At 37.1% G+C, this 24,027-nt stretch overlaps 1 protein-coding gene across 2 annotated transcripts in view; it reads left to right on the top strand.

Annotated features, from left to right (window-relative positions):
* The window catches only part of CHN1 (chimerin 1), a 148,005-nt gene extending 126,988 nt beyond the window's left edge, over positions 1–21,017 (top strand). For both annotated transcript variants that reach the window (XM_015596477.2, XM_006921221.3), the window contains 5 exons: positions 9,185–9,358; positions 10,092–10,169; positions 12,349–12,486; positions 18,750–18,855; positions 20,233–21,017. In XM_015596477.2, the coding sequence (XP_015451963.1) occupies positions 9,185–9,358; positions 10,092–10,169; positions 12,349–12,486; positions 18,750–18,855; positions 20,233–20,404 (668 nt within the window). In that variant the 3' untranslated portion in view covers positions 20,405–21,017. The remainder of the gene's footprint in view (positions 1–9,184; positions 9,359–10,091; positions 10,170–12,348; positions 12,487–18,749; positions 18,856–20,232) is intronic.
* Positions 21,018–24,027: the final 3,010 nt, after the last annotated feature.

Raw genomic sequence — 24,027 nt, 5'->3', positions numbered from 1 at the left:
GTCTTTGATGTTACGAGAACTAAATTTATAAAAATGATTTTTTTTTAAAAAAAGCAGTATACAGGGACCTATGATTGTTGCCTTGGAAACTGAATTTCAAAGATAACTTGTTAAGCCGGATTGTCCTTACTAAATTTTTGTGAAATCAAATTGAAACTTTAAAAATCTGTGAATTTATCTTCAAAGTTGTTTACCCAATTCTGGAAAAAAACTGCTTAATCACTAATATTTTGTTTATGACATTTTGAAATCTTGAATATGCCAGATCTTGTTTATAAAATATGACCATGGTATTTTTAGATTTAAATTTAGAAACTTAAGATTTACACATAAAGAAATAATTCAGGGATTTATTGAAATGCTTTATGAAATAAGTATTCACATCATGTGAAATTCATTTGTGTGGAACTAGACAGAATACGAACCATTTATTCAAACTACTCTATATTCTGGCATAAGCTTAAAAACAACCACTTAAATTTTAAATGTATAGTGTTTGGTCATAGAAGTTTCTGCTATTTAAATTGTAAAACTAAAAAAATATCGTCTTACATGTCTTTTAGCATGAAGCTTAACACTAAAAATGTATACTAAAAGTATTTCAAAGTAGTAACTAGTAATTCTGTCAAATTATTGTAAAAGTCCACATTTCTTTTGTGGCATGATTTTTAATGGAATATTTTTATTATCCATTATGTGCAGAAACTTCTGGGGTGTGATTTTTTCTTATTTCTAAATTGCATTTTCATTGAATAACACGGTGCAATATGTACTGCATGTGACTGTTCCAAGTCACCATTCTTTCGGTTATTATCCCTTTAGTATCACAAAGCATGATAAAGTTCCAGGCGTAGCCAAATTCGTTTGAGGACCTCACTGCCACAGGGACAGATAAGAATTTCCCATGTGTCAGCTTTGAACTGTGCAGAGGTGTCTGTCAAGGAGAGTCTCAGCTCAGATCCAGTCTGACTCTTCCATCATCCTAGAGGGATGACAGCCCCATTTGCAAATCTCTGTGCAGAGACTAAATGAAAACAACATTATCATTCCGGCTGCTGGTTACCCAGAGTCAGGATGGGGAACTGTTACTGGGAAGGCTGAGGTTAAACTTTTGAACTAGAGGGGAACACAGTGGAACATAAAGTGTTGATAAAGTGGTATTGTTAAGACTATCTACACTGTTGGGGTTTTTTAAAGGCAAATAGAAAACTCTTTCCAAAGCACAAATCACCTGCTCAAGAAATGATGGTCTCAATAAGCTTGGGTTGCCTTTATGACATAGCCTTCATCAGCTGAGACTCTGCACAGTTTCTTAAGCACTTTATGACTGTCACTGACTTAAAAGCTTTTCTTCTACTAGAATAATGGTGTGCATCATTTATGTTTTGAAAGAGTGAAGGCCATCTACATAAGAATTCTGAGTCAGCTATTAAAGAACAGGTACAACACATATGAATAATCTTTGGCAATATGCTACATTCCCAAATCATGTTTGAAAGAAATGTTTTGGAACATTTATAATAATAATAATAATATGAAGAAAGGACGATAGAAAATGATTCACTCCATCCCACAGCCACCTGCATTAATAGCTCCCACCTCTTCTTCTGAGTAAAGGGCAGAAACTGAAAGAGAAGCCTTGAAATTTTTCACTTTGTTATATCTTGTCCTTAAAAGCAATATATTCTATGTGACTTGAACCATATTAATGTGTAGTATAAGAACAGTCAGCCTATTTTTTTAATGTGGAAGGTTTGAATTTGAATGAATTGTTTTCTGTGACAGCGAATTACATTTGTACCGACAGTGGTATGCTTAGATATGAAGTGGCTTATCCTGACCTTTAAGTCGCCCACTTTATCAAAACAAGGTGCAAAGAATTAAGAGATTGAGAACTAACTGTGGTAGGCTGAATAATGGCTCCACAAAGACTTCTGCTTTCTAATTCCCAGAGCCTGTGAACATGTAATCTTTTGTGGCAAAAGGGACTTTATGATTAAGTTTGGATTTTACGATGGGGAGATTACCCTGGATTGTTGGGGTGGGCCCAGTGCAGTCACGATCACAAAGGTCAAAGAGTATAGCAGGTGAGGCAGAGTCAGAGAAAAGATATAAAGACAGAAGCAGAGGTCAAAAAAGAGAGAAGATGCTATGCTTCTGGCTTTGAAGATGAAGGGGGCTACAAGCCAAGGAATGCAGGCAGCCTCTAGAAGCTGGAAAAGGCAAAGGAAAGAAAGATCTTCTCCTAGAGCCCCCAGAAGGAACACAGGCCCGCCAACAAAACACCACGTTAGCTAGTGAAACTGATTTCGGACTTCTGACGTCCAGAACTGTAAGGTGATCAACTCATATTGTTTTAAGCCACTAAGTTGTTACAGCAGCAATAGGAAAATAATGCACTAGCCACTAAACAGTAAAGATATTACTTCAAAAGAAAAATGGCACACTCACTGACTGTCAGAAAAGAGATGTATTTATCTGCTTTTGATCCCTAAGACAGCTTGCTTTATTCTGGTTTCTTTTTTTGAAATGCACCAAGGCAGAGCTTGTCAGGAATTTTTAAAGGAGTGTTTGCCAAAAGCAGCAATTTTGTATCTCACCAACCCCCTCTTTTTTTTTTTTTAACATTATGTAAAGTGTTGGATGGTGTTCCAATCACCAGGCTGGTAAATTTGCTATAGGAATCAGACTGCCTCTAGCTAATAGCAAGCAAGCTATCCCTTTCAGGGCTGAAAGCTCAGGGCTTGCTGCTAAGCACTCCACAGCCAAGGAGAACAACTGAGGGAACAGCGAGGATAATCAAGAGAATGCCAGTCATTACAGACATGCTCTTTCCAAAACCACACGACTCAAGGTTCCATAGTAGATGTTAAATGTTATCTCCTCTACCAACCTCTAGCCTTCTTTAAAGTGAGTAAAACAGTGTTTCTTGCAGGGGAGTATCTAACTGCACCCTGGGAATAGTGCTCTTCATATTTATGAGCAAATTAGGTAGCCTTTAAAAGTAAAGCTCAAAGGATTGTTGTCTTTGTTCAGATAAAATAGTTTCCCAAACCATTTTTCCTTTCTTTATGTAATGTAATTAATCAGTCTATTATTATTAGATAATTATTGAGATGACAAATTATGCCTCTCGTCAAAAAGACCATTATTCCACCAGCACTCCTGAATTGCTTTCATTTTAGCCTTACCAGAATATTCTAAGAAATTAAGCCAAATAATAAGTGTTGTAAAACAGATATATCAACTTATTTACTAATTATTTATTAAAGTGACTTAATTTTTCCAGTATATCATTATCATGACCCCCAAAAAGAAATGGCAGCTGTTTTTTTCTAATAATAAAATGTATTTATTGCTTCAAATATACAAGTGCTTAACTTTTAGGTTGGAGGACAAAAGCAGAATGAATGTCTTTGAATTACTGCCATAATTGACTATACCTTATGTTTGTCTTTACAAGCCAGTGAAAAATTGGTTGGACTTCCTTAAAACTTTCACGTAACCCCCTTTAATTGAAAGTAATGTTCTCACAAATATCCCAAAGAACAAAGATTCGTCTTAATTTTGTTTATGTAATTAATGACTCTGATGCATATCAGATATGAGCTGTTCCTACTTTTCCTGAATGGGGACGACGACTAAGAAATATCTTAAAAAATAGAACTTTTATTTGCAATTATTTAAAATATGAACACCTCAGAAAAGAATGAGTAATTATCTTTATTTTCAAAACACATTAGCATTACCTTTTAGTTCTATTAATAGAATGTAAATAATATCACTTTATTTCAAAAAGTAGGTTTCTGTGCTTTCTAGATATAAAGCAGTCTAAGTAATAGAAATATTTTATTAATAAAGGACATAATAAAATGTGATTTGAATTTTTTATTCCTCCTTTCATATGTTTATTCTATGCTTATTAACTTGAATAATTGGGAGGGGGAAATGTGGTTTAATTGTAACATAAAAATAACCTACCAAACGAAGAGATGCAACAAATGAAATGATCTTTTACAGACTTTTTTTTTTTTCATTTTTAGTGTAGATCTTCTTTGGGAGAAATGGAACTATATAGTAGTTATATGACTTTAATAAATAAGTATGAAAACCAAATAAAGTATAATGGCAAACTGAAATATTGATATACAGCTAGTCCTTGAAGCAGCAATTTTCACAGCAAGCTCAGAGTTGTTATATTGCACTGTGAACTTAGAGATATAAAGATGCTTTATTTTAATGACCTTGCACTATCCTTTGGCCTTCTGAAGGACTTCTTATCCAGTCTGGCCCAAAATTTCACCTTTGACAGTTATTGCTAAAATTGAGCACAATATATTGTCCCATAGTTTAATTTTATTCAAATGGAAAAAAATATTAGTTTAGAAAACATTCTCCTTTTCCTTAAATGCCTAAATCTGAGCTCTGTCATCACTTTGTCCAGTTTTCACTGAGTGACAAATTACTAGGGCATTAGAGAAGAATTACGTAGGCACTAGAGAAGCCCACAACCCATAAATGCCAACAATCACAGACAAAAACTAATCCCAAGAAAAGCCTGCTCTTCCTAGCCAAAGCCCTGGGAAAAGGGCATCTCAGCTGGACAGAAATTTTAGGAACCTGCTAATGTTTAAAATGGGAAATAACTTCAAACATTCAAAGGAAAAGTTTAATATCAAACCATGAGTGTCATTCATATGTTTTGATATTATGTGGATGCATCAAAATTTTACTGTTTTGCTTTCTACCAGATTTTTATTTAGTTTATACAAAGAGAAAGGATATGACAAAACAAGAATGAGTAGGTTTTATCACTGCTTTTTAAGTCTTTGCCAAATTATACATATAAGTATATATGTATGCACACATTTCTATATGCACATATATAAAAAATAGTAAAATGAAGCAGTGCCTTTTAAATCAAGTATAATGGATAACAATATACATTTTGAATAAGAGGTTGAAAACTGTAAATTCATCTTCAGTGCTGAAAACAATAACTCAGAGTACATGATGTACTGCTGGTGAAAAGTGGTATATATCAGTCGTGGGAAGATCACAGGCTGGGAATCAGGAAACCAAGATTTAAATCTCAGTTCTGCCACTTTGTGGCTGAGTAAATTGAACAAGTCCTTTACTCTTTCTGAGCTTCATTGTCCCTGTCTGTGAAATGAAGACTTTGGGATAGGTCGTAACCAACAGCCCTGTCCAGCTGGATCTGTGACTTCTGTGTACACACATAAAGTATGAGGCACATCAACTTTATTATTAGATTATGAAGCTTTGCTGACTTTTATACTTTTAAAATACTGTGTAAGAGTTATCCTATTTCTGGACAAGATGAATGAATATGTTTCATTTAATTCCTCACAATAATAGCAAAAGACCCTGGGAAAAATATATACATCAACTCTCAGAAGACTCTGAAAGTTGGAGAAAAGAAGGAAGGCTGACTAGGGACCTCAGGACTCAAGGAACCCAGCAGCAAGTTGCCTGGTGGTGTTTTGGGTTTTCTTTTGTTTTACTTCCTAGATATTGCAGCCTGGACACTAGAGAGGCCCACAACCCATAAAAGCCAACAGGCATAGGCAAAAAATAATCCCCAGAAAACCCGTTCTCTCCAGCCAAAGCCCTGGAAAAAGGGTAGCCCAGTTGTACAGAAACCTTTTAGCCTTACTTACTTTTCTCCAAGTGAACACCATGAAAAAGCCACATTGCTCCCCCCTCCCCAGAGGATGCTGTAGCAGCACCCTGTTTTCTACCCCACCCTGCAATAACAAAGGTATATTTCTCTCCTGCGAGTATCTAAGTGGAGCCCTATCTTCTATCCCCATCTTGTAGGAAGAAAGTGGTACTCTGCCTTGGCTGAGCCTGTGAGGGGACCTTGACTTCCATCCCCACACCATTCTATAGTAGAAGCAGTACTCTCAGTCCATCTTTGTGGGCAGAGCCCTATCTTTATCCCTAACCTGCATTAATGAGACAAATAAGACTATAATCGAAACTCTCGTCTTCTATGCCCACCCCACAGTTCCGTACAGTACAGCATTCCTCCTCAACCAGGTTTGCGGGCAAACCCTGACTTCCATCTTCCCCCTGCAGTAATTCCCCTTCCCAGAATGTGGGATAGAGTTCTGCGTTTGGGTAACTTAAAAGTGGGGTAGGCAAAATAACAACTGCAGAAGCATTACAAAGGCTTTGTAAACTAGGTTGACATTTGAACCACAGCCTACAAAAGTGAGCCAGGACATAGGCGAGGATGTACATTCTAAAGCTAAACAGTTTTACTGCTAAAATGGAAGATTTCACTAGGAACCAGAGTCTTGTAACATTCAAAATACCCAGTTCAAAGTTACACATCATACCAAGAAAATCTCAACTCAGATGAAAAGACAATCGACAGACGCCAATATTGAGATAACATAGATGTTGGAATTGTCAGACAAGGAAAACAGCTATCATAAAAATGCTCCAACAAGCAATTATGAACACTCTTGAAACAAATGAAAAACTAAGAAATAAAGAAAAAAATAATAAAGATATAAAGAACTAAATGGAAATTTGGGGAGTGAAAAATTTATTAACAAATAAACTCACTTGATGGGCTCAATAGCAGAACGGAGATGACAGAAGGAATCAGTGAGCTTATAGAACAGAAATTATCCAATTCAAACAACACAGCGAACATAGATTTTAAAAAGTGAAGTGAGCCCCAGAGACCTGTGGGACAATAACAAAAGATTTAACTTTTGTGTTGTTGGAGTCCCAAAAAGAAGATAAAAAGAGGCTGAAAAAAAATTGAAAAATTAGTGGCTGAAAACTCCCCAAATTTGGTAAAAGTAGCCAGAGAAGAATGATGTACTTACCTGGAGATACTTCTATGTAAATGGTACATATTAAGAGAAGTGTAAATAAGGAAGTATCTCTAACTCAGTCATCCAAGTCCTTTTGAGGACCTGCCATTCACATCTGATAAACACAGACTTTGGCCTAGAGTTCAGTTTAGCTTTTTACTTTAAAGTGATTATGACAAAGCTGTATGATGAGCCCTGGGACACTACATCAGAAAGTCCTCTCAAAATGTTGTTTCGTTCTTCTAAATAACAACATAGTCATGGTAAACACTTTTAATTTACTGCATGTAAGCGTTTTACAATAGTAATTTAAAGCCTCACATAAACGTTATAATAGATAACAATGGAAGCTAATAATCTAATAATACTAAATACTATATTATTCCTGTTTTATGTAACTGAGGCACAAAAAGTTAGGTAACTCACTCAAAATTGCACAGCTAATAGATTCTAGATCTATGTAACTCTAAGTTATAGAAGTTACACAATACATTAAAATGTTCAGAGGAAACAAGGTCTTTAAAGTGGACGTTTTCCTATCGATTTTCCCTATTGAATCAGAAATCTTAACCTATATCTAATATAAAAATAAAGAGGAATTTGGAGTTCAGGTTATGTAGTCATTTGGATTTTACTTAACTATACAGAATGTTGTTAGGTCATTCCTTCAGATAGTATAGGTCAAGCTCTTTGCTCTGGAAGCCTTTATACATTGAAGGAAGAAGCTGTTGTTCTTTAGCATTGTTAATGTTTAGGCACTGTTAGCGCTGTCAGTGCCGTCCCCAGTGCTGTTCACTTACACTTACACATGCAAAGACTCAGCTTTCCTCTACATCTAGCCTGTCTTTGCACATGGGAAGTGCTCAGTACATATGAGTTCCTCCCTTAGAGTTACCCCAGGCCTAAAGTTCTTACTTCAAGTTGGCAGTATCTACATATTCATAGGTTTATAAAGTTTATAAGTTTTGACTAATTTTCCTTGTCTCTGTTGTTACTACCTTATATAACTAGATTTCAGCTTTACTGAAAGTCATAATGATGATCACCAGCATCTGTCTAACATTTTTATAATACACAAAGCACCTTGAATGCATCGGCTCATTAATTCTTCTAATTCTGTGAGGTAAATGTTATGCTCTCCTTTCTACCAAAACAGCAAGCAAAACTGAAGCTTGCCCAAGGACCATAAACAGTTTTCCTGCCATTGTACGATTTTCAAATTGATTTTATTAAGACCTGGCTATAAACTGTACATACCCCACCTGGATCAGATTTATAAGAGGTCAGCATCAAGTTTTCATGAACTTAAAATAAATGGGTTTTGTTTTTAAAAACATAAACGTAACATTTATTTTAGTTAAGTTATTCAGCTATGGTTTATCACTCTTCGGTCTAATTTAACAAAATATTTGCACTCTGATTTGCTTCTGAAATTCCACTGTGCTCTTCTTGTTGAAAATAAAATGTCTCAAAATATTAAACTAGAAAATATTTCGGTTCTGGCACCTTAGAATTACAAAACAAAGGAATTAACTTCAATAGAGGCAATATGATATATGGGTTAAAATCATGGACTCTAGAATCTTCTGTAGGCTTAAATCTCAGTTCTCTGTGTATTAAATGCATGACCTGGGGAAAATTGCTTAACATCCATCTGCTTGGTTCTGTTAGATTTATAAAATGAGAAGAAGAATAGTACCCATTTCATAGAGTTTTGTGAGCATCAGTGAAATAAATGTAAAGCACTTGGATAATACTTGGCATTAGTAAGCTGGTGATAATAGTAACAAATAATGACTATAGCTATTTTTAGCTACTAGATGAATTACATATTTTTCTATACAAAGGATTATGAATAGATATAAATATGAGCAGCACCATGTTAAGAGGGCCCCAGGACTCTTATTTTTGGAGGTCCAGTTCCACCTCATAGCAAATGGATTAAAATGCAATTATATCCCACATTAAGTATAATTTTTATGTAACTTTAAATAAGTGGATAAAATTTTAATTGGCTAATTGGCGTAATATTACTTTTTGTAGACATTTAATTAAACACTTCTTAATTTTGTTTGGCTTGGTTTGGGTTGGTAATGTCCTGAGATCATATAGCAAGTTAATGATGAGGCATGAGCTAGAAGTTTGGTCTTCTGACTTAAAACCAAAATTTTCCAAGAGAAAAGATAGGAAAAATGTTTTCCCACTCTGCAGGAACTCCTTGAAGCTAGTCCCCTTTTAAACCTCATTCAAGCTGGAGTGTCTTTTGCCAAAACGAACAGTCCAGAATGCTCAGAACTCTTAAAACAATAACGCATTTTTTTTTCTTTCAGATTGTGGTTTGAATGTTCATAAGCAGTGCTCCAAGATGGTCCCCAATGACTGTAAGCCAGACTTGAAACATGTCAAGAAGGTGTACAGTTGCGACCTTACAACGCTCGTGAAAGCTCACATTACCAAGCGGCCTATGGTAGTGGACATGTGTATCAGGGAGATTGAATCCAGAGGTGAGGCAGTTCCAGTGCGGTTCCGGGCAGTTACAGTTCACCAGGAATTTGAGTCCCAGTGCTGCTGAGTGCCTCATTGCACAATGCAGTTACCTTCCTCTGGAAGATTAGGGAGAATCATTTCAGATGATCTAAAAGTCTGAAATTAAGTAATTTAACAAATAATTAAACAGCTTGATTTCAAGGTACATTTAACCAGTTATAAGAAATATGCTTAAAAATGTATTTATGGATGATGCTTTTGGTCTGTAAAAGTTGACATGTAAATAGCAATTCCTTTTTCAGTTTTTATATTTTTCTTGAGTTCAAGAAGCAAAGGTGTAAATGCTCTGTAAACATATCCTAGGCCTAAAACCAGAGCTGCATCCTAATTATTCTTTTTCACTTTAGAAAAACTGCTACAAGCCTATTAATATAGTTTGTCTTAGTCTCCTGTTACGTAAGAGAATTGATTGTGTAATTGGGGTGAATTATTTCCCTTAAGACTTAACATTTTATCTAATTAGACAAAATGATGAGCCAAATTACAAATATCCACATGACAGTAGGTCAGAGAACTGTGAGTGAAATGGTTTTATTTTAGGAGAAAAGTATGAAGAGGTTTCTAAACATGTATATTTTATACTTCTTTGACACGTTATTTCCTCAGCCTGAAGTATGGCAAGAAGTTAAAATTTGAAGAAAAGGCATAATTCTAAAGAAACAAATTGGCTCCATTGCTTTATTTTTACAGGTCTTAATTCTGAAGGACTGTACCGAGTATCAGGATTTAGTGACCTAATTGAAGATGTCAAGATGGCTTTTGACAGAGGTATGCTCTTCAGCATGTTCACTCACTTAGGACAGTGCTACTCTGCCAAAAAGGCACGACTTCTAATGTTATTCCTTGCATTGTTTTTCCAAATTATACCAAATAAAAAAACTCCACTTACGATTTATGATTTTTTTTTTTTTATTGATTGTAAGTATTGAACTGTTTAATTTCAGGGTGAGAAAGAACCATAAAACTATGTCAACAGTATTTGAGTATCCAAGGCTGGTCCCTGTTCACCAAAATTTATACAGCACCATTAAATTGACTTAGGTATGGAGAGGAGGGGATGTAAGTAATTATAGGTCTCAGATTTCCCAGTGAAGCAGTCGGTGTATATTGCCTTTTTCTTCCAGAAAGCACTTTATCCCAGTTTGTACTATCACTGCATGTGATTTCAACCCAAGTGTGAAAGGTAGACACTGATGATCTAATTCACACTTGAATGCAAGTGTCTGATGGGCCAAAATACTTGCATTTTAAAAGTCTGCTTTTTTTAAAGTAAAAGGGGAGTGGTAAGGTTTAGAAAGTTTTAGGTATACAGAACAATTGAGCAGAAAATAGAGGTTTCCCACATAACCCCTCCGGTCATGCCGCCTCCCACAGCTCCCCTTACTGATACGTTAGTATAGTATACACTGCTGCAATCTATGAACCAAGATTTGATATGTTATTATTAACTAAAGTCAATAGTTTACACTAGTGTTTACTTTTTATGTTATACAGTTTTATGGGTTTTTGACAAATGTGCAAAGTCACGTATCTACCATCACAATATCAGATAGAACTTTCGCTACCACCAAAATCCCTTGCACTCTACTAATTCATCCTTCCCTTCCTCCCCTGAACCCCAGGCAACCACTGATCTTTTTTTCTTTGACTGTCTAGTTTGCCTTTCCCAGAATGTCACATAGTGGGAAACACAGAGGATATAGTCTTTTCAGACTGACTGCTTTAACTTAGCAATGCGTATTTAAAGTTCCTCCGTGTCTTTTCATGGCTTTATAGCTCATTTCTTTTTAGAGCTGAATAATATTCCATTGCCTGGATATACCTCCATTTATCTATTCAGCTGTGGAAGAACACCTTGGTTGCTTCCAGTTTTTTGACAATTATGAATAAAGCTGCCATAAACATTTGTGAGGTTTTTTAATGGGCATAAGTCTTCAGCTCCTCTGGGTAAATACCTAGGAGCGTGGTTGATGGATCGATTGTTTAGTAAGAGTATGTTTAGTTTAGTAAGAAACTGCCTGTCTTCCAAAGTGACCATGCTATTTTGCATTTCCACCAGCAACGAATGAAAGTTCCTGTTGCTCTGCATCTTTGCCAGCCTTTGCTGTGGTCAGTGTTTTGCATTTTAGCCATTCTAATAGGTGTGTGGTGAAGAGGCTGCTTTTTAATCCATAGAAATCTTTTATAAGCCAAATGGAACAAAAGAAATCTAGCATGAGATCTAGCTCAGAGTAGACACTAATTAAATCTTTAGTAGATGAAAATTCAGGTTTTTTAATCAAGCCAAGGGCTAAATGTGCAGGGGAGTGGGGGATGGGCCACTCTGAAGGAAGGTTAGCTTTGCTTGAGAGTTTTAGAGCCCAGCACCTCAAAAATATTCTTCCATTTTATAATTTCTTCTATTCGTGTTATTTCAGTATTCTAAAGTTTTATTTGGTTTGCTTTTTTACTTCTCACTACGTCCCCTAACCCCAGGACTCTGCAAGATCCAAACGTTATATATAGGAGCTTGGGGTGATACAGAAGAAGCACAAAAAAACAAAGGCCTTTGGTGCTAGGGGTCTTTGTAAGCGGGCAGTTTCTTTGCTGATATTTTTCACATTCTCTCTGTTTATTTTAAAAAGAAAAAAAAGCAATCCCACATATTCCCCTAGGAATTCGCAGTAGCCATGAAATTTTAAAATATTTCTGTTGACCTCAGTCCTCTCCCGATTTCCCCTTCCTTCATTAAACATGGAAAAATAACTTGAGAAAAGTCAGAAAAAATAGATTTTGCTTTTCACAGAAAATTGATCATTTATGTATATAAAAATTTAGCATACTGAATTTGATGTTAAAAACTGAAGCGCTGCAAATCTTTAAAAACTATATACATAAATATGTCATTTTTTAAAACAGTGCTTTGAATCCAGATATTTACTTTTGTTTCTTTTAACATCCTTCAAAGATGGTGAGAAAGCAGATATTTCCGTGAACATGTATGAAGATATCAACATTATCACTGGTGCGCTGAAACTCTACTTCAGGGATTTACCAATTCCACTCATCACATATGACGCCTACCCTAAGTTCATAGAGTCCGCCAGTAAGTATGAAGGTGCAGGTTCCGAGTGACCTGATGAAGCACCTCTTCTTTGGTAATCACTCTTCTTGGTTTTTTTTCTGCTGAGTATGTCGAATGCCTTTTATGAAATATTTCTCCCGGCCTCTCTCTATCGTTAATGTACCCACGAGAATTTTGAACGCTTCTCTAACATAGGTTTTTTTATGACTTTTACCATCAGAAGCTTGTTATGTGCTTTAACTCTCGTTTTCCAAAGTAAGGCTCATACCAGTGCTCTTTAGATGTGTACCAACAGTACTTTTGTAAAATAAAACTAAAATAATTGGAAAAATAAAATTGAAAAAACAAGCCCCAACTATTTTGTTATTAGATTCAGCAAGCATAAGAATTACTCCGTCAGATTGCCATAAAAGTTTCTAAATTCTTACTCTCAGTTTCCATACTTATCCTGTGACATACCATTAACAGTTTGTAAACTGGCACTAGTCCGTGGATCATACTTTAAGGAGCTTGTTTTAGATCAAGAAGTTATTTTTTAAGTTCTAGTTGAGATAAAAATGAGAAAAAGCAAAGACTCATTTGCCAAATTTTATAGTGCAAAATTCATACCTATAATTCATACTTTTTTAAAAAGAGAAGGGAACATTTTAACTGTCAGCATTACCATTTTTTAGAAAAGATAGGCTATTTCTGTCATTTGCTGTTCTCTCAAAACCATATATTGTCTTTAGCTTTAAATAATATTACTTCCTTAGTAACACTGATTTGATTTTTAACTTTGAAATTTCATGAAGTACAAACTTGCTTTGTTCTAATTTTTAGTTTCTCCTTCAGAGCTTTTGTTAAGAATTTTTGTGGTTAGTTCCATGGAGCCCTGATTTCTTGCGGGTCAGCTTAGCTCTCATGTAGAAAATAGGCATGAGAATTACCCTGATTTTTACAAATTTTCATGCTATGAGCCTAAAAGGCTCTAGGCTTTTTCCATAGGAATTTAACTCCTCTCATTTGGGGATGGATTCATTGCTAAGGTTCTTGTTTCCTGGGGCGGACATTTCCTCCGCGAGACATAAGTCTAATTGCCGCTAATGTGGAAGACACTGTACACATATTTACATCACAAAGAGCTGCTCAGTCAGTCCTGTTTGCTCTGAGCCCCAGGGTTGCACTGCGGGCTCCACTGGATGGTGTTCCTGTCCCCGTGTTGCTCTGGTAAAACTGAAACTTGGCTTCTATGCCTAACTCAAGGGCTTCCAATTAGCAGAGGACAAAGCAGTGATTCAACCCCAGATTCTGAACTCTACACACCACCTTATCTACTTTGAAGAAAAATCCAAGCTCCGCTTATTGGATCTCAAGGCCTTTTGCCTCATGCTCCCAAATTACCTCACCTTCTTTCCCCACACCCATCCTAGTTGCTGAGGAAAATCTCCTCTCTTTATTCTTCTTCCAAACCATTTGTCATTGTTCTGGGATTTGTGTCTGAAGCAGACCGGTCAGAAATCAGCGAGTTGTCTCATCTCACCCCTCAGGGAGCTCTAGAAAGCACATGAGAAAGAAGCTTTTCTAAATCAAGGTAGAAACTCCTTTACTTTATAATTTCAACTATTTTGGTGTGTGATTTCCATGACACCAAAAACCCTACCATAATATTTATACACAATATAAACATTTATGGTACATATTTGATGTTGATATAATGGCTTTTGGAAGATTGTTTCTATATACCTATCTTTTCTAGCAGTAGAGTCTGTTTCATTCTTTAGATGCATAGATACCACCATTCTCTTACCTGTATAGGCAGATAAGGAAGATGAGAAAAAACCAAGATTTATAGAACAATATTAGGTGCCAGGAATCACACTCAGTACTTTACATCTATGATATCATTTTTAAAAGGAGATGTTACAGGGTATAAGTAAATTGTCCAAGGTCCTATTGCTAAAGGAAGTGGCACCAGCATTCAAACCCACATCCGTCTAATATCAAAGCCCCAGCTCTCTCCATTCTGCACACTCCCTGGCTCTCCTGATGGAACAGGGGACAAAAGACTTTGAGAGAGGAGGAAGACAGAAGGGCAGGAACCCCTTCTAAATGAAGGACAGGGTTAGCCAACTCCTCGTGATACATGTGCTCTAGAACTTTTATCTCTCAGCCCGTAAAAACAGACTTGAGCCATGTTCTTTAGGTCTCACATATCTCTGGCATTTTTTAGTATCCCACGCCCCTCCACCCCCTAAAAAATCATAGTTCATTTTAAAGCTTTCTCCTGCAAAAGCTATTAGAGCTCTGCTGTTGTGGTCTCCCTTGGAGAACCTGCTAGTTGAAAGCTGGAGGGAATTAGCTGCAGGAAATGAAAAAGGGATGCAGGGGTAGTGGAGGCCAGGGCATTCCTTCTAAAGGCTTGACTATCTGCATAATTCCCTGCACACTCCCTCAGGAGCCACCTAGAAGTCTTGGACTCCCCAGCCCTTCGTCCTCACTCCCTCTTCCCACCAGTTAAGGAATCCTCTGCTGTGTAATACTGAGGCCTAGAAGACAGGTGCTGCCCACGGGGCCTGGTCGGAAACCCAGCATTCATGGTGCTTCTTGAGCACGGTGAAACCAGCACTGCCAAAGCTGAACTCCTGGCAGTACTGAATGTGGAACTCTTGCTCTGGCAAGGAGTCTAAGAACTCTGTTCCCAGAAGCTACATGACTCAGTGTGCACCCTTGAGTGAGTCAGAGAAACTCAGAAATAAAACCCAGGGGTCTTTGTCCCAAGCCACTTAAAATGTCCTATAGAGAAGCCTGGGAATAAGAACTTGAGTTTTTCCCTCAACTCAGCCACTTAGCTGGCTAAGTTTTATTCTTCTTGTGCTTGAGTCTCTCTATAAAGAATTGACAGTACATACTTTAAAAAGAGCTTTTAACTGTATCTTGATATGGATTCAGAGTACTGTTTCCTGCCCACACGATGTCCACATTTCCAGATCCTTCCAGACCTTCCTCAAATGCCATCTCTTCCTCTTCTCTCTCTCTCTCGGCCACGGGCCATCTTTCTCCTCTATAGTCCCATCACACTTACTTGGACACCTTTTAAAGCCTCTTACCTTCATGCCAGAGGTTATGTTCATGTCTTATCTTCCCTACTAGACTGTTACCCACTTACAGGCAGGGGTTCTCATGTTTATTTTCCCACAGTGCCTGTGATAGTCTCTCCCTTACATAATAGGTGCTCAATAAATATTTCTGGAATTAGTTAACAATTTTATATTGAGACCTATAGAATCTTAGTTTTTGGATGCTCTCAAGGAATTATGTAAGTAGACTTCCTTCTACAATACATTCTTTTTTAAATATCCAGTAACCTCAAGATCACTGCTTTTCTAGGCAGCCAGTCCACTTGGTGGACAGATGTAACAGTCATAAAACCCTACTTGTGTGCAGCAGAAACCTGCCTGCTTTTGACTCCCTCCCATATTGGTCCTAGTATCACCATCTTCTATGTGCAAGCCTTTCACACATATGAAACAACTCATAGTGGTCATTCATCTCTAAATACATTCCACTTGGTCTGTCTCCCTTTTAAATTATTCTGTAGTTGTCTCAGGGCTAAAGATTTATGTTCTCTGAAAAACCGATCGTGGATAATACTCCTTTAAGTGGAAAAAAAGAGAAATGAATTCCAGGGAAGAATCCCTTGTCAGTTTGATATCAGTATATTCAGGTGCATTTTGTCATATGTTTCCAAATTTATATCTCTGGTCTGGACCTGCCCCTGAACACCAGATTAATTCTCAGTCAGCATGTTCACTTGGATGTCTGAAAGTCTTCTCAAACAGAACTCTTGATCTTCCCCATGAAACCTCTTCCACCCATCATCTTTCCCATTTCAATTAATGGAGGCTCCATCCTCCCAGTTGCCTAAGCCTAAAAGTGGGCTCATTCTCAATGATTCTCCTCATACATCCCTCATCAGGAAATCCTGTGGATTCTACCTTTAAAATATGCCTAGAATCCAGCAACTTTTTCTCACCTTCACTGTCACCACCTAGTCTAAACTAGTGTCATTCCTCGCCTGGATTGTTGTAATAGTTATTGAAATGGTTTTTCTGCTTTTACTCTTGCCCTTCCATAGTCTGTTTCCCACATGACAGCTAGAGAGAAAGATACTATGAAATATCTATGTCAGATCATGACCCTCTCTTGTTCAGAACCTTCCCATTTGTCTCAGTGAATGCTAAGTCCTTAGAATAGCCTACAGCACCTGACGTGAGAGAGTGCCATTACCTTTCTGATCATACCCCCTTCTGCTCTCTTTGCTCACTCTACTGCAGCCACGTTTGGCTCCTCGCTTTTCCTCAAACATTACAGGTATACACTTCCCTCAGGATCTTTGCACTGAGTTTCCTCTGCCTGGAACCGTCTTCCCCCAGATCTCCATGAGGTTCATTCCCCCACTCCCTCAAGTCTGTACTCAGACCTTCTTTCTTACTGAGGTCCCCCCTGACCACCCCATTTACAATTGTACACACACACACCCCCAGCACTTCCAGTATTTCTTATCTTGCGTTTGTTTGTTTGTTTGTTTGTTTGTTTGCGTAACACTTGCCTCATTCTAATATAGTATAAGCTATAAGATACATATTCATTGTTTATTGTCAGTTCACCCTCCAATAGGAAAGTAAGCTTTCCGTGAACAGAGAATTTTATTTCTACGCCACCAAAAGGACCTCAAGTGACTGTAACTTGAGACCATTCTTAACTTCATACCATCTGAAAATTCTCCCTACAAGGATTAATTGTAGAAGTTAAAACTAAATTATTCTTTTTTCAATTTCCAGAATAGTGTAGTTTCAAATTAATTAGCCCTATATAGTTTTCTATCATAAATGGAATTTCCTTCTAATTAAATGATTGAATTTCAGTATCTGAATGGTATTGCTCTTATGAACTGGCACTCTTTAAAGGTCTCAAGGTTCAAAGACCATACATTGTTTATCCTGGCCAACGGCAAATAATACATTCTCTATCACCAAGAAATAACCAGGAACTCTGGGGAAGCTTTGGGCAGAAATTGTAAAATGTCCAAAATTTCTTTGAATTAAAAAGCTTCAGTCACTCTTCACATTCTGAAATTATCTAATCTGCTCTGCCAATGCTAAGAACTTTTCATATCATTTTATATCACTTTTTATCTGACTCCAATACATTGCCATTGAATTGGTTTGTTTTATTAAATTAGAAAGACTAGGATTCTTGGTCTTGTGTCTTGAATATTACATTCTGGTCAGATGTGGCCTTCCATCTTTCAGGGATGCTATCCTGATTAAGACTCTGCAGTTTGAGGTTACTTTGCAGTTGCCCTGAAACCTAACATTTAAAGGCACCCCATCTTCTTGACATTTGGGTAGAAGCATAAATATACTAGAAATTAGCACAGAATTTCAAAAATACCTTTCTGATTGTGGAAATAATTGATGAATTTAATGCAATCTGTGACCTCAAAGGAACGTGCTGTTTTTTTGACCAACAAAGCAGAACTAAAATATCCAAATGAGGATGGTCCCCTTTAAAGTTTACATCTTTGGAGGAGTCTCATTTATTGCAGGGACACTGTCGTGAAAACATCTGGAACTGCCTTCAAAGTCTGCATTGTAGCTTCTGAGTATCCTAAGTAGTAGAATACCTTTGTGCTTTGAGGGTAGATTGGACTTTTTGATATAACACAAAGTAATTTAAACCTAATGAATAAATGAAGTTAATACTGGATAATACATTTCTTGGTTTAAAAAGAAAAAAAAATGACATACATATTAAGAAGATTTTAGCAGGGGTTGCAAGAGGCAAAGAGATGGCATAGATTCTATACCGTAACTGAAAGGGGATTTTCAAAATACTTTGAACAATGCAGCATCCCTTGAATATGTCTGCAACGTTCTAAGATGTCCTCATCTGAATGTGTAAGTTGTCATCTGTGTGTATATGTGTCTGAATTTTTAATAGTTACATCCTATATATCTAATAACCAATCTCCATAGTTACCAGGTTCCAAGACATTCAATTGAAAAAACTGGGTGCTCTCCCCAAAGGTCCAAGTAAATGGTATTGACATAATGAAACTAAGCCTTCGAAAATCAGAGATTTGAACATTAAAAATATTTCCCAAAGCTGCGGGCAAGGATCTGTGAGAAAACATTCCTTTACTAGTTTTAAAAGATCACCGCACAAATAGAATTAAATGAACCATTGATACCAGTTGTCTGTTAAAGTTTCTCCCCTTGGTGTTCTACTCACTACTGTAGAAATTATGGATCCTGATGAGCAATTAGAAACCCTTCATGAAGCACTGAAACTGCTGCCGCCTGCTCACTGCGAAACCCTCCGGTACCTCATGGCGCATCTGAAGAGGCAAGTTACAGACTTTGAAGCTTATATTGGCACTGCATCCAAATTTTAAGAATAAAATAAAACCAAACGTAAAAGAAAGGACACATGATCTATCGAATGAATAAATAAATGCATAGCTATGTTGTCTTCTTGTGTGAAATTGCACAAGTTCAGAAGGAATGCTAAAAATATTCTGTACTACAATGCTGAGTGCACACTGGATTCTGACAGAAATGTATTTGCAATTCCAGTATACGCTGGCGAATATGTTGGAAATACTAATACTCTGCCAAGGACATGCATTAATTTTTGTTGAAAGGGAAAAGGTTGTCGCTGTAAAGATACCAACATTAGCATAATAAAGCAAGAGCAAAGCAACTTGCAAAGGCTCATTTTTCTTACTTCTTGCTCCAAAATAGGTACTTTAGACTTGCTGATGGGATTTTAGATTATTGAATTAATGTTGCATGCACTGAAAACTGTTGTAAAAAACGATGGAGTAAAGTAAGGCATAAAGAGAATAATGGAAAATATTTTGTTACTTCTGGTTTAATGTTTTAAAGTGATTGATTGTAACGTAGCTTTATTTTCCCTGCTCAGTCACCCTTGATCTCTACCAGTTGAAGTAAAGTTTTTAAAATTATATGACCAAGCTTTAGTGGTTTAGGATTTCAAAATAAAAGACCAATTAGAAACAAAAAAAGACAGTAGAATTTGGCATCTGTCCTGTATGTCTTTAGGCATGAGTTATCCAGAAATAAATATTTAATTCATGGTACTTTTAATATTTGCATGTTTTTCCTCTTTAAAAGCACTATGAATTAAAACTTTTAATTTGCCTACAACTTCACTTGTAAATTCAAGTTTGGTTCGTATTTGGATGTAATTAAGTATTCCACAGTAAAACAAAGGAATAACTCTCAAATTATAGTCTGTGCCTTTGGAATAGCAGTAAAAAGAACATAAACACTTAAATTTCCTGACAGTGTTGCTTACCCAGAGCCATTTCCTTTTAACATCTCTACCACTCTCTCCCTAGACACATGCAAGAATAATCTGCAGGAAACAACCAAAGTGGAGAGGAAGAGAGGGCTGATGGAATAATTAAGACAACCCAGTTCCTTTGTTTACAAACATACTCCATCAGCTCTAGGCTCTGGCCAGGGAATCCACAAATAAAACTGAACCCACACTGTCAAGAGCATTCATTCGGGTTTGAGAAGTTTAAATTATTTATTAACATAACTTAATGCAAGTCAGTACTCTGAAGTTAAAGAGAAATACAGAGAAGTCACCTAGGGGAAGAGTCGATAGGTGGGCACAGACCTCTTGTGAATCTGGGTTTTGTTTTAGTGCATGGCCATCGCGAAGTCATACTCCTTTACTTGTGTTTTTCAGAGTCACCCTCCATGAAAAGGAGAATCTTATGAATGCAGAAAACCTTGGAATTGTTTTTGGCCCAACCCTCATGAGATCTCCAGAACTAGACGCGATGGCTGCATTGAATGATATACGATATCAGAGACTGGTGGTAGAGCTGCTTATCAAAAACGAAGATATTTTATTTTAAATTTTAGTTTGAGGGGAAAAAGTGAAATGTTTTACAGATGAAGGAATGTTTTATAGTAATTTAATTGGCTCTTATTGCTGAATTATTTCTCGGTTAGGAGTTTGGGCACATAACCAGATTAAAATGAAGGAACTTTCTGTTTTCATAGCACCGCTCAGCTGTCCTTGTAAAACAGTGACACACGCTTTCTTCCAGTTCTAGTAATCCTGGGTGTTTATCATGTTAAGAGAAACCCAAGCTATTGCATGATTAGCCCCATTTGGCAAGGGAACCTCACACAGAGGAGACAACGAGCCTGCGCTGCTTTGTCCTGGGTAGTCTGTGGTTGTGATTCAGCATGTTTCAGAGTAAATCTGTTGTGACTTCGCTCTTGGGTTCTGTCATTGGTTTTTGATGCTTATGTAAACATGCACACAAACGGATAAAACAGCACCTCTGGCTGCTGCATTGCCATAGACTATAACATATGCCTACTTTTCGCAAATGCTTTATTTCCAGTTTCTCTTAGTTCTTCTCTAACGTAGTACTTTCTTTCCAGCAAAAGCAAAATGTGTTTTCAGGTTTGTTACTTTAGTAAATTATCCATACCAATAAAAAAGTATAATGCAGAGCATTTTTCGTTGAATTATTATTGGTTTTTAGTTATAATTGTGTTATCTGGCATGCATTTGTTAATTTATTAAATTTGGCTTTTAGAAATCAAAACTATTTATAGCTTACTTTTTTCCCCATGATCGAGAATATTTGGAAAGATGTGTTTGGCCATTTTTTTAATACTGAGTACTCCCTCTCGCTTTTTTTTTTGTTTAGTATTGAAAGTTTTGTGTTCCTAAAATAATTTAAAATTGCTTAGAATCAGAACACCCATTCATTGGATTTATTTTTCTTCTTGCATAGTCTGGCAGAAATCTAGAATATTTTCTCGACTTCAGAGGTGGGAGAGCAGGCAGGAGTTCCTTCCAGAACCATCAGAGAAAGAAAAAAAGGCTAACTAAAAGGAGTGACTTTCTAATAAACATTTGGTTTGTTGGCTGTGCATGGTGTTGACATCCAGCTGAGCTGACAACACTGCCTGAGCTGAGTCCCAGATAGCAGCCCGACACTGGAGAAGAGTGGTGTGCATATATCTAGATCCCAAGAAACCCAGGGAGTGGGCTTGATACTGTCACTGGCTACCCGTGGCTTTGAGCAAATGACCCTCCAGAGTCTGTATCCTTGTCTGTCAAACGAGCGCCCTTCCGGAACTACAGTTCTGTCCTGCTTTAAAAAGTAAAAAAATACAAGACATATTTCCATTTTTGCCATTTCAGTCCTTGATACGTTCAAGACTCTCTCTCAAAGGTAATGGAAACTGACAGAAAGGTGGAGTTTTTCCATATTTTTGCCCCTAGGCCATAGTAGGAAGTTGGTAGTATGTTTTAATGTTTATGTTCAGGAAAATGCAGTTACCTGGAGATAGTCCATCACAGCTCTCTTGTTGGCCACAGTCTCCTATGAATAATGTCACTGCACTAAGCAACATTGGATATGTAGATTAATAGAGATTTGTTTTATGTAACATAGAAATCTTTAAAATGGAGGCCGCTAAAAGACAATATACACTAAGGCAATGCTTTTGACTCATGAAATAATTTGTCAGAGAAATCGAGCACAAGACTATGTCCTCGGTTAGGTAAACCAACTGAATTTCTGTGTGCTCATGGCCGAAGTTCTCATTGTACAAAATCCTTTTAAAGGAGATTTTCAGTAAAGAAATCTGTGAAGCAATAGGCTTTATTAGAATGTAATCATCCTGTTTTCTTCCTGAAAAGATCTGGTTGACTTTGAAGTAGGCCCTTATCAGAATTAGCAGTACACCTGGAACAGAAGCCTTGCCTGATCATAGTAAACATAAAGCATATATTCAGATAAAGTCCTGAGCACGTCTTCAGACAGGTTACTGTTTATCAGGTCTGTGAACAAGGGCACTTGTTATGTTTTAAGCTGATGAACGTGTGGTTCATCCCTTCGGGACTCGCAGATACAAATTACAGCGACGTCGTCTGTGAGCACTCTTGGACTGTGGGGTGACACTCTTTGAAATGAGGAAATGATTCCCAGTTTCTCAGAGAGGCTCTTTCTCAATCTTTAGCCAGAGTCTTTCATACATATCTATGACCATGGAATATTTCTTAAATCATGGCCCTTTTTGATGAAGCACCAGTCAGGAGTGGAAAGAGGAACTGATAAACCCCTTCATGGTTACCTAGAGATTTGGCAGCACGGCAGATATTCTTCCCTGAATGTAAAGTCTCTTTCTTCCCAATTTCCTATATATAGTTTTAAATTGAAAAATCAAAGATCATTTCTTCTCTACATTTTTTGCAAGTTTTTAGTGCCAGTTAGTTAGTTATACCAGCTGACAGAGGAAGTAGTTCTTCACTGAATTGAAGTGGAAGGATGTTTCTGGTTGCTTGAGCTCAAATAGAAGGCCCCTGAATAAATTAGGTTCAGAGTTCCAACATTATTCATTTTAACAAAATATTTTAAAATTTACAGCCCCAGAGCTGATTGGGTATTATTGGAAGTCCATTTAAAGAGCAGAAAGTTTTTTTTAATGCACAACTGTATATTTTAGTTGCTGGAAGGCTGGCTTCTTACGGAACTCTTGAAGCATCTTTATAACTTGATTGGACAGTAACAACTGTATGGCATTCATATTTGTCTCTTCATGTTAAGTGAAAGGCATTTTCTTTTATGAGATGAGGTAATAGTGGTCTTTACATATATCATTATGGCACATCACACTCCCTCTGAACATCTGTGTAGTTCTGACCCTTAATTGGCATGCATTGTGATGGAACGTAGCTGAAGGCTAAGAATCGTCAGGGAGCTGTCAGCTTCTCTAATATTTAGAGAACTAGTTCTCACTTGCATTCTCTCTCCAAATGAAGCCTAGACCTGCATCCCGGGGATATAGCGGATATAGCGGATATAGCGGATATAGCGCTCTTCATTCCACATCCATTTCCTGCCTGTTCCCCATGGGCCAGGCATTGTGCTAAGCCTGGGGAGAAAAATCAGTTTCTGTTCTCAAGGAACTTAACTAGGTCAATTTAGCCTAGTTAAACTTGAATTTTGTCCTTTTTCTCATTGAGTATCTTATTCCCTATGGGCCTCAGCACTAGACATCAATAGAAAAGTAAAACAGACAGCATGGATGTATTTGCCTTTAAGGAAATGTGCACTCACAAGCCACACTTCTATGATTCCATTTGATACTTTTGACTGTAAACATTCATTTGACCAATAAGAAAAGGAGATATGAAGTGAAAATGATTTCACGCGTGTCCAGTATGAGTTTATTTGGAAGCATCAAAAGCGTAACTACTTGCTGCCGATCCCTGTGGATGAGTTATCTGGAATGGGACATCAGAGCATGAAAGGCCCTGTTATGTCCTCTGCTGTGGGTTCACTAGCCCCTAATTTCCCTGCTTCACATGAGGCTGCGTATTGGTGCCATCAGTCCATTGCTGCCAGGTGCACTTCTCTCATTTTGGCCAATTCTGTTCGTAATTGGTGGTCACTCTAAAACAAGAAATGGTCTCAACCTAACAGTTCAGAATCTCACTATCTAAAACAGA

The sequence above is a fragment of the Pteropus alecto genome, unplaced genomic scaffold, assembly GCF_000325575.1.
Source record: "Pteropus alecto unplaced genomic scaffold, ASM32557v1 scaffold3, whole genome shotgun sequence".
NCBI classification, from domain to species: domain Eukaryota; kingdom Metazoa; phylum Chordata; class Mammalia; order Chiroptera; family Pteropodidae; genus Pteropus; species Pteropus alecto.
The sequence above is the reverse complement of the archived record's forward strand: the minus strand, read 5'-3'. Positions and strand labels throughout refer to the sequence as shown.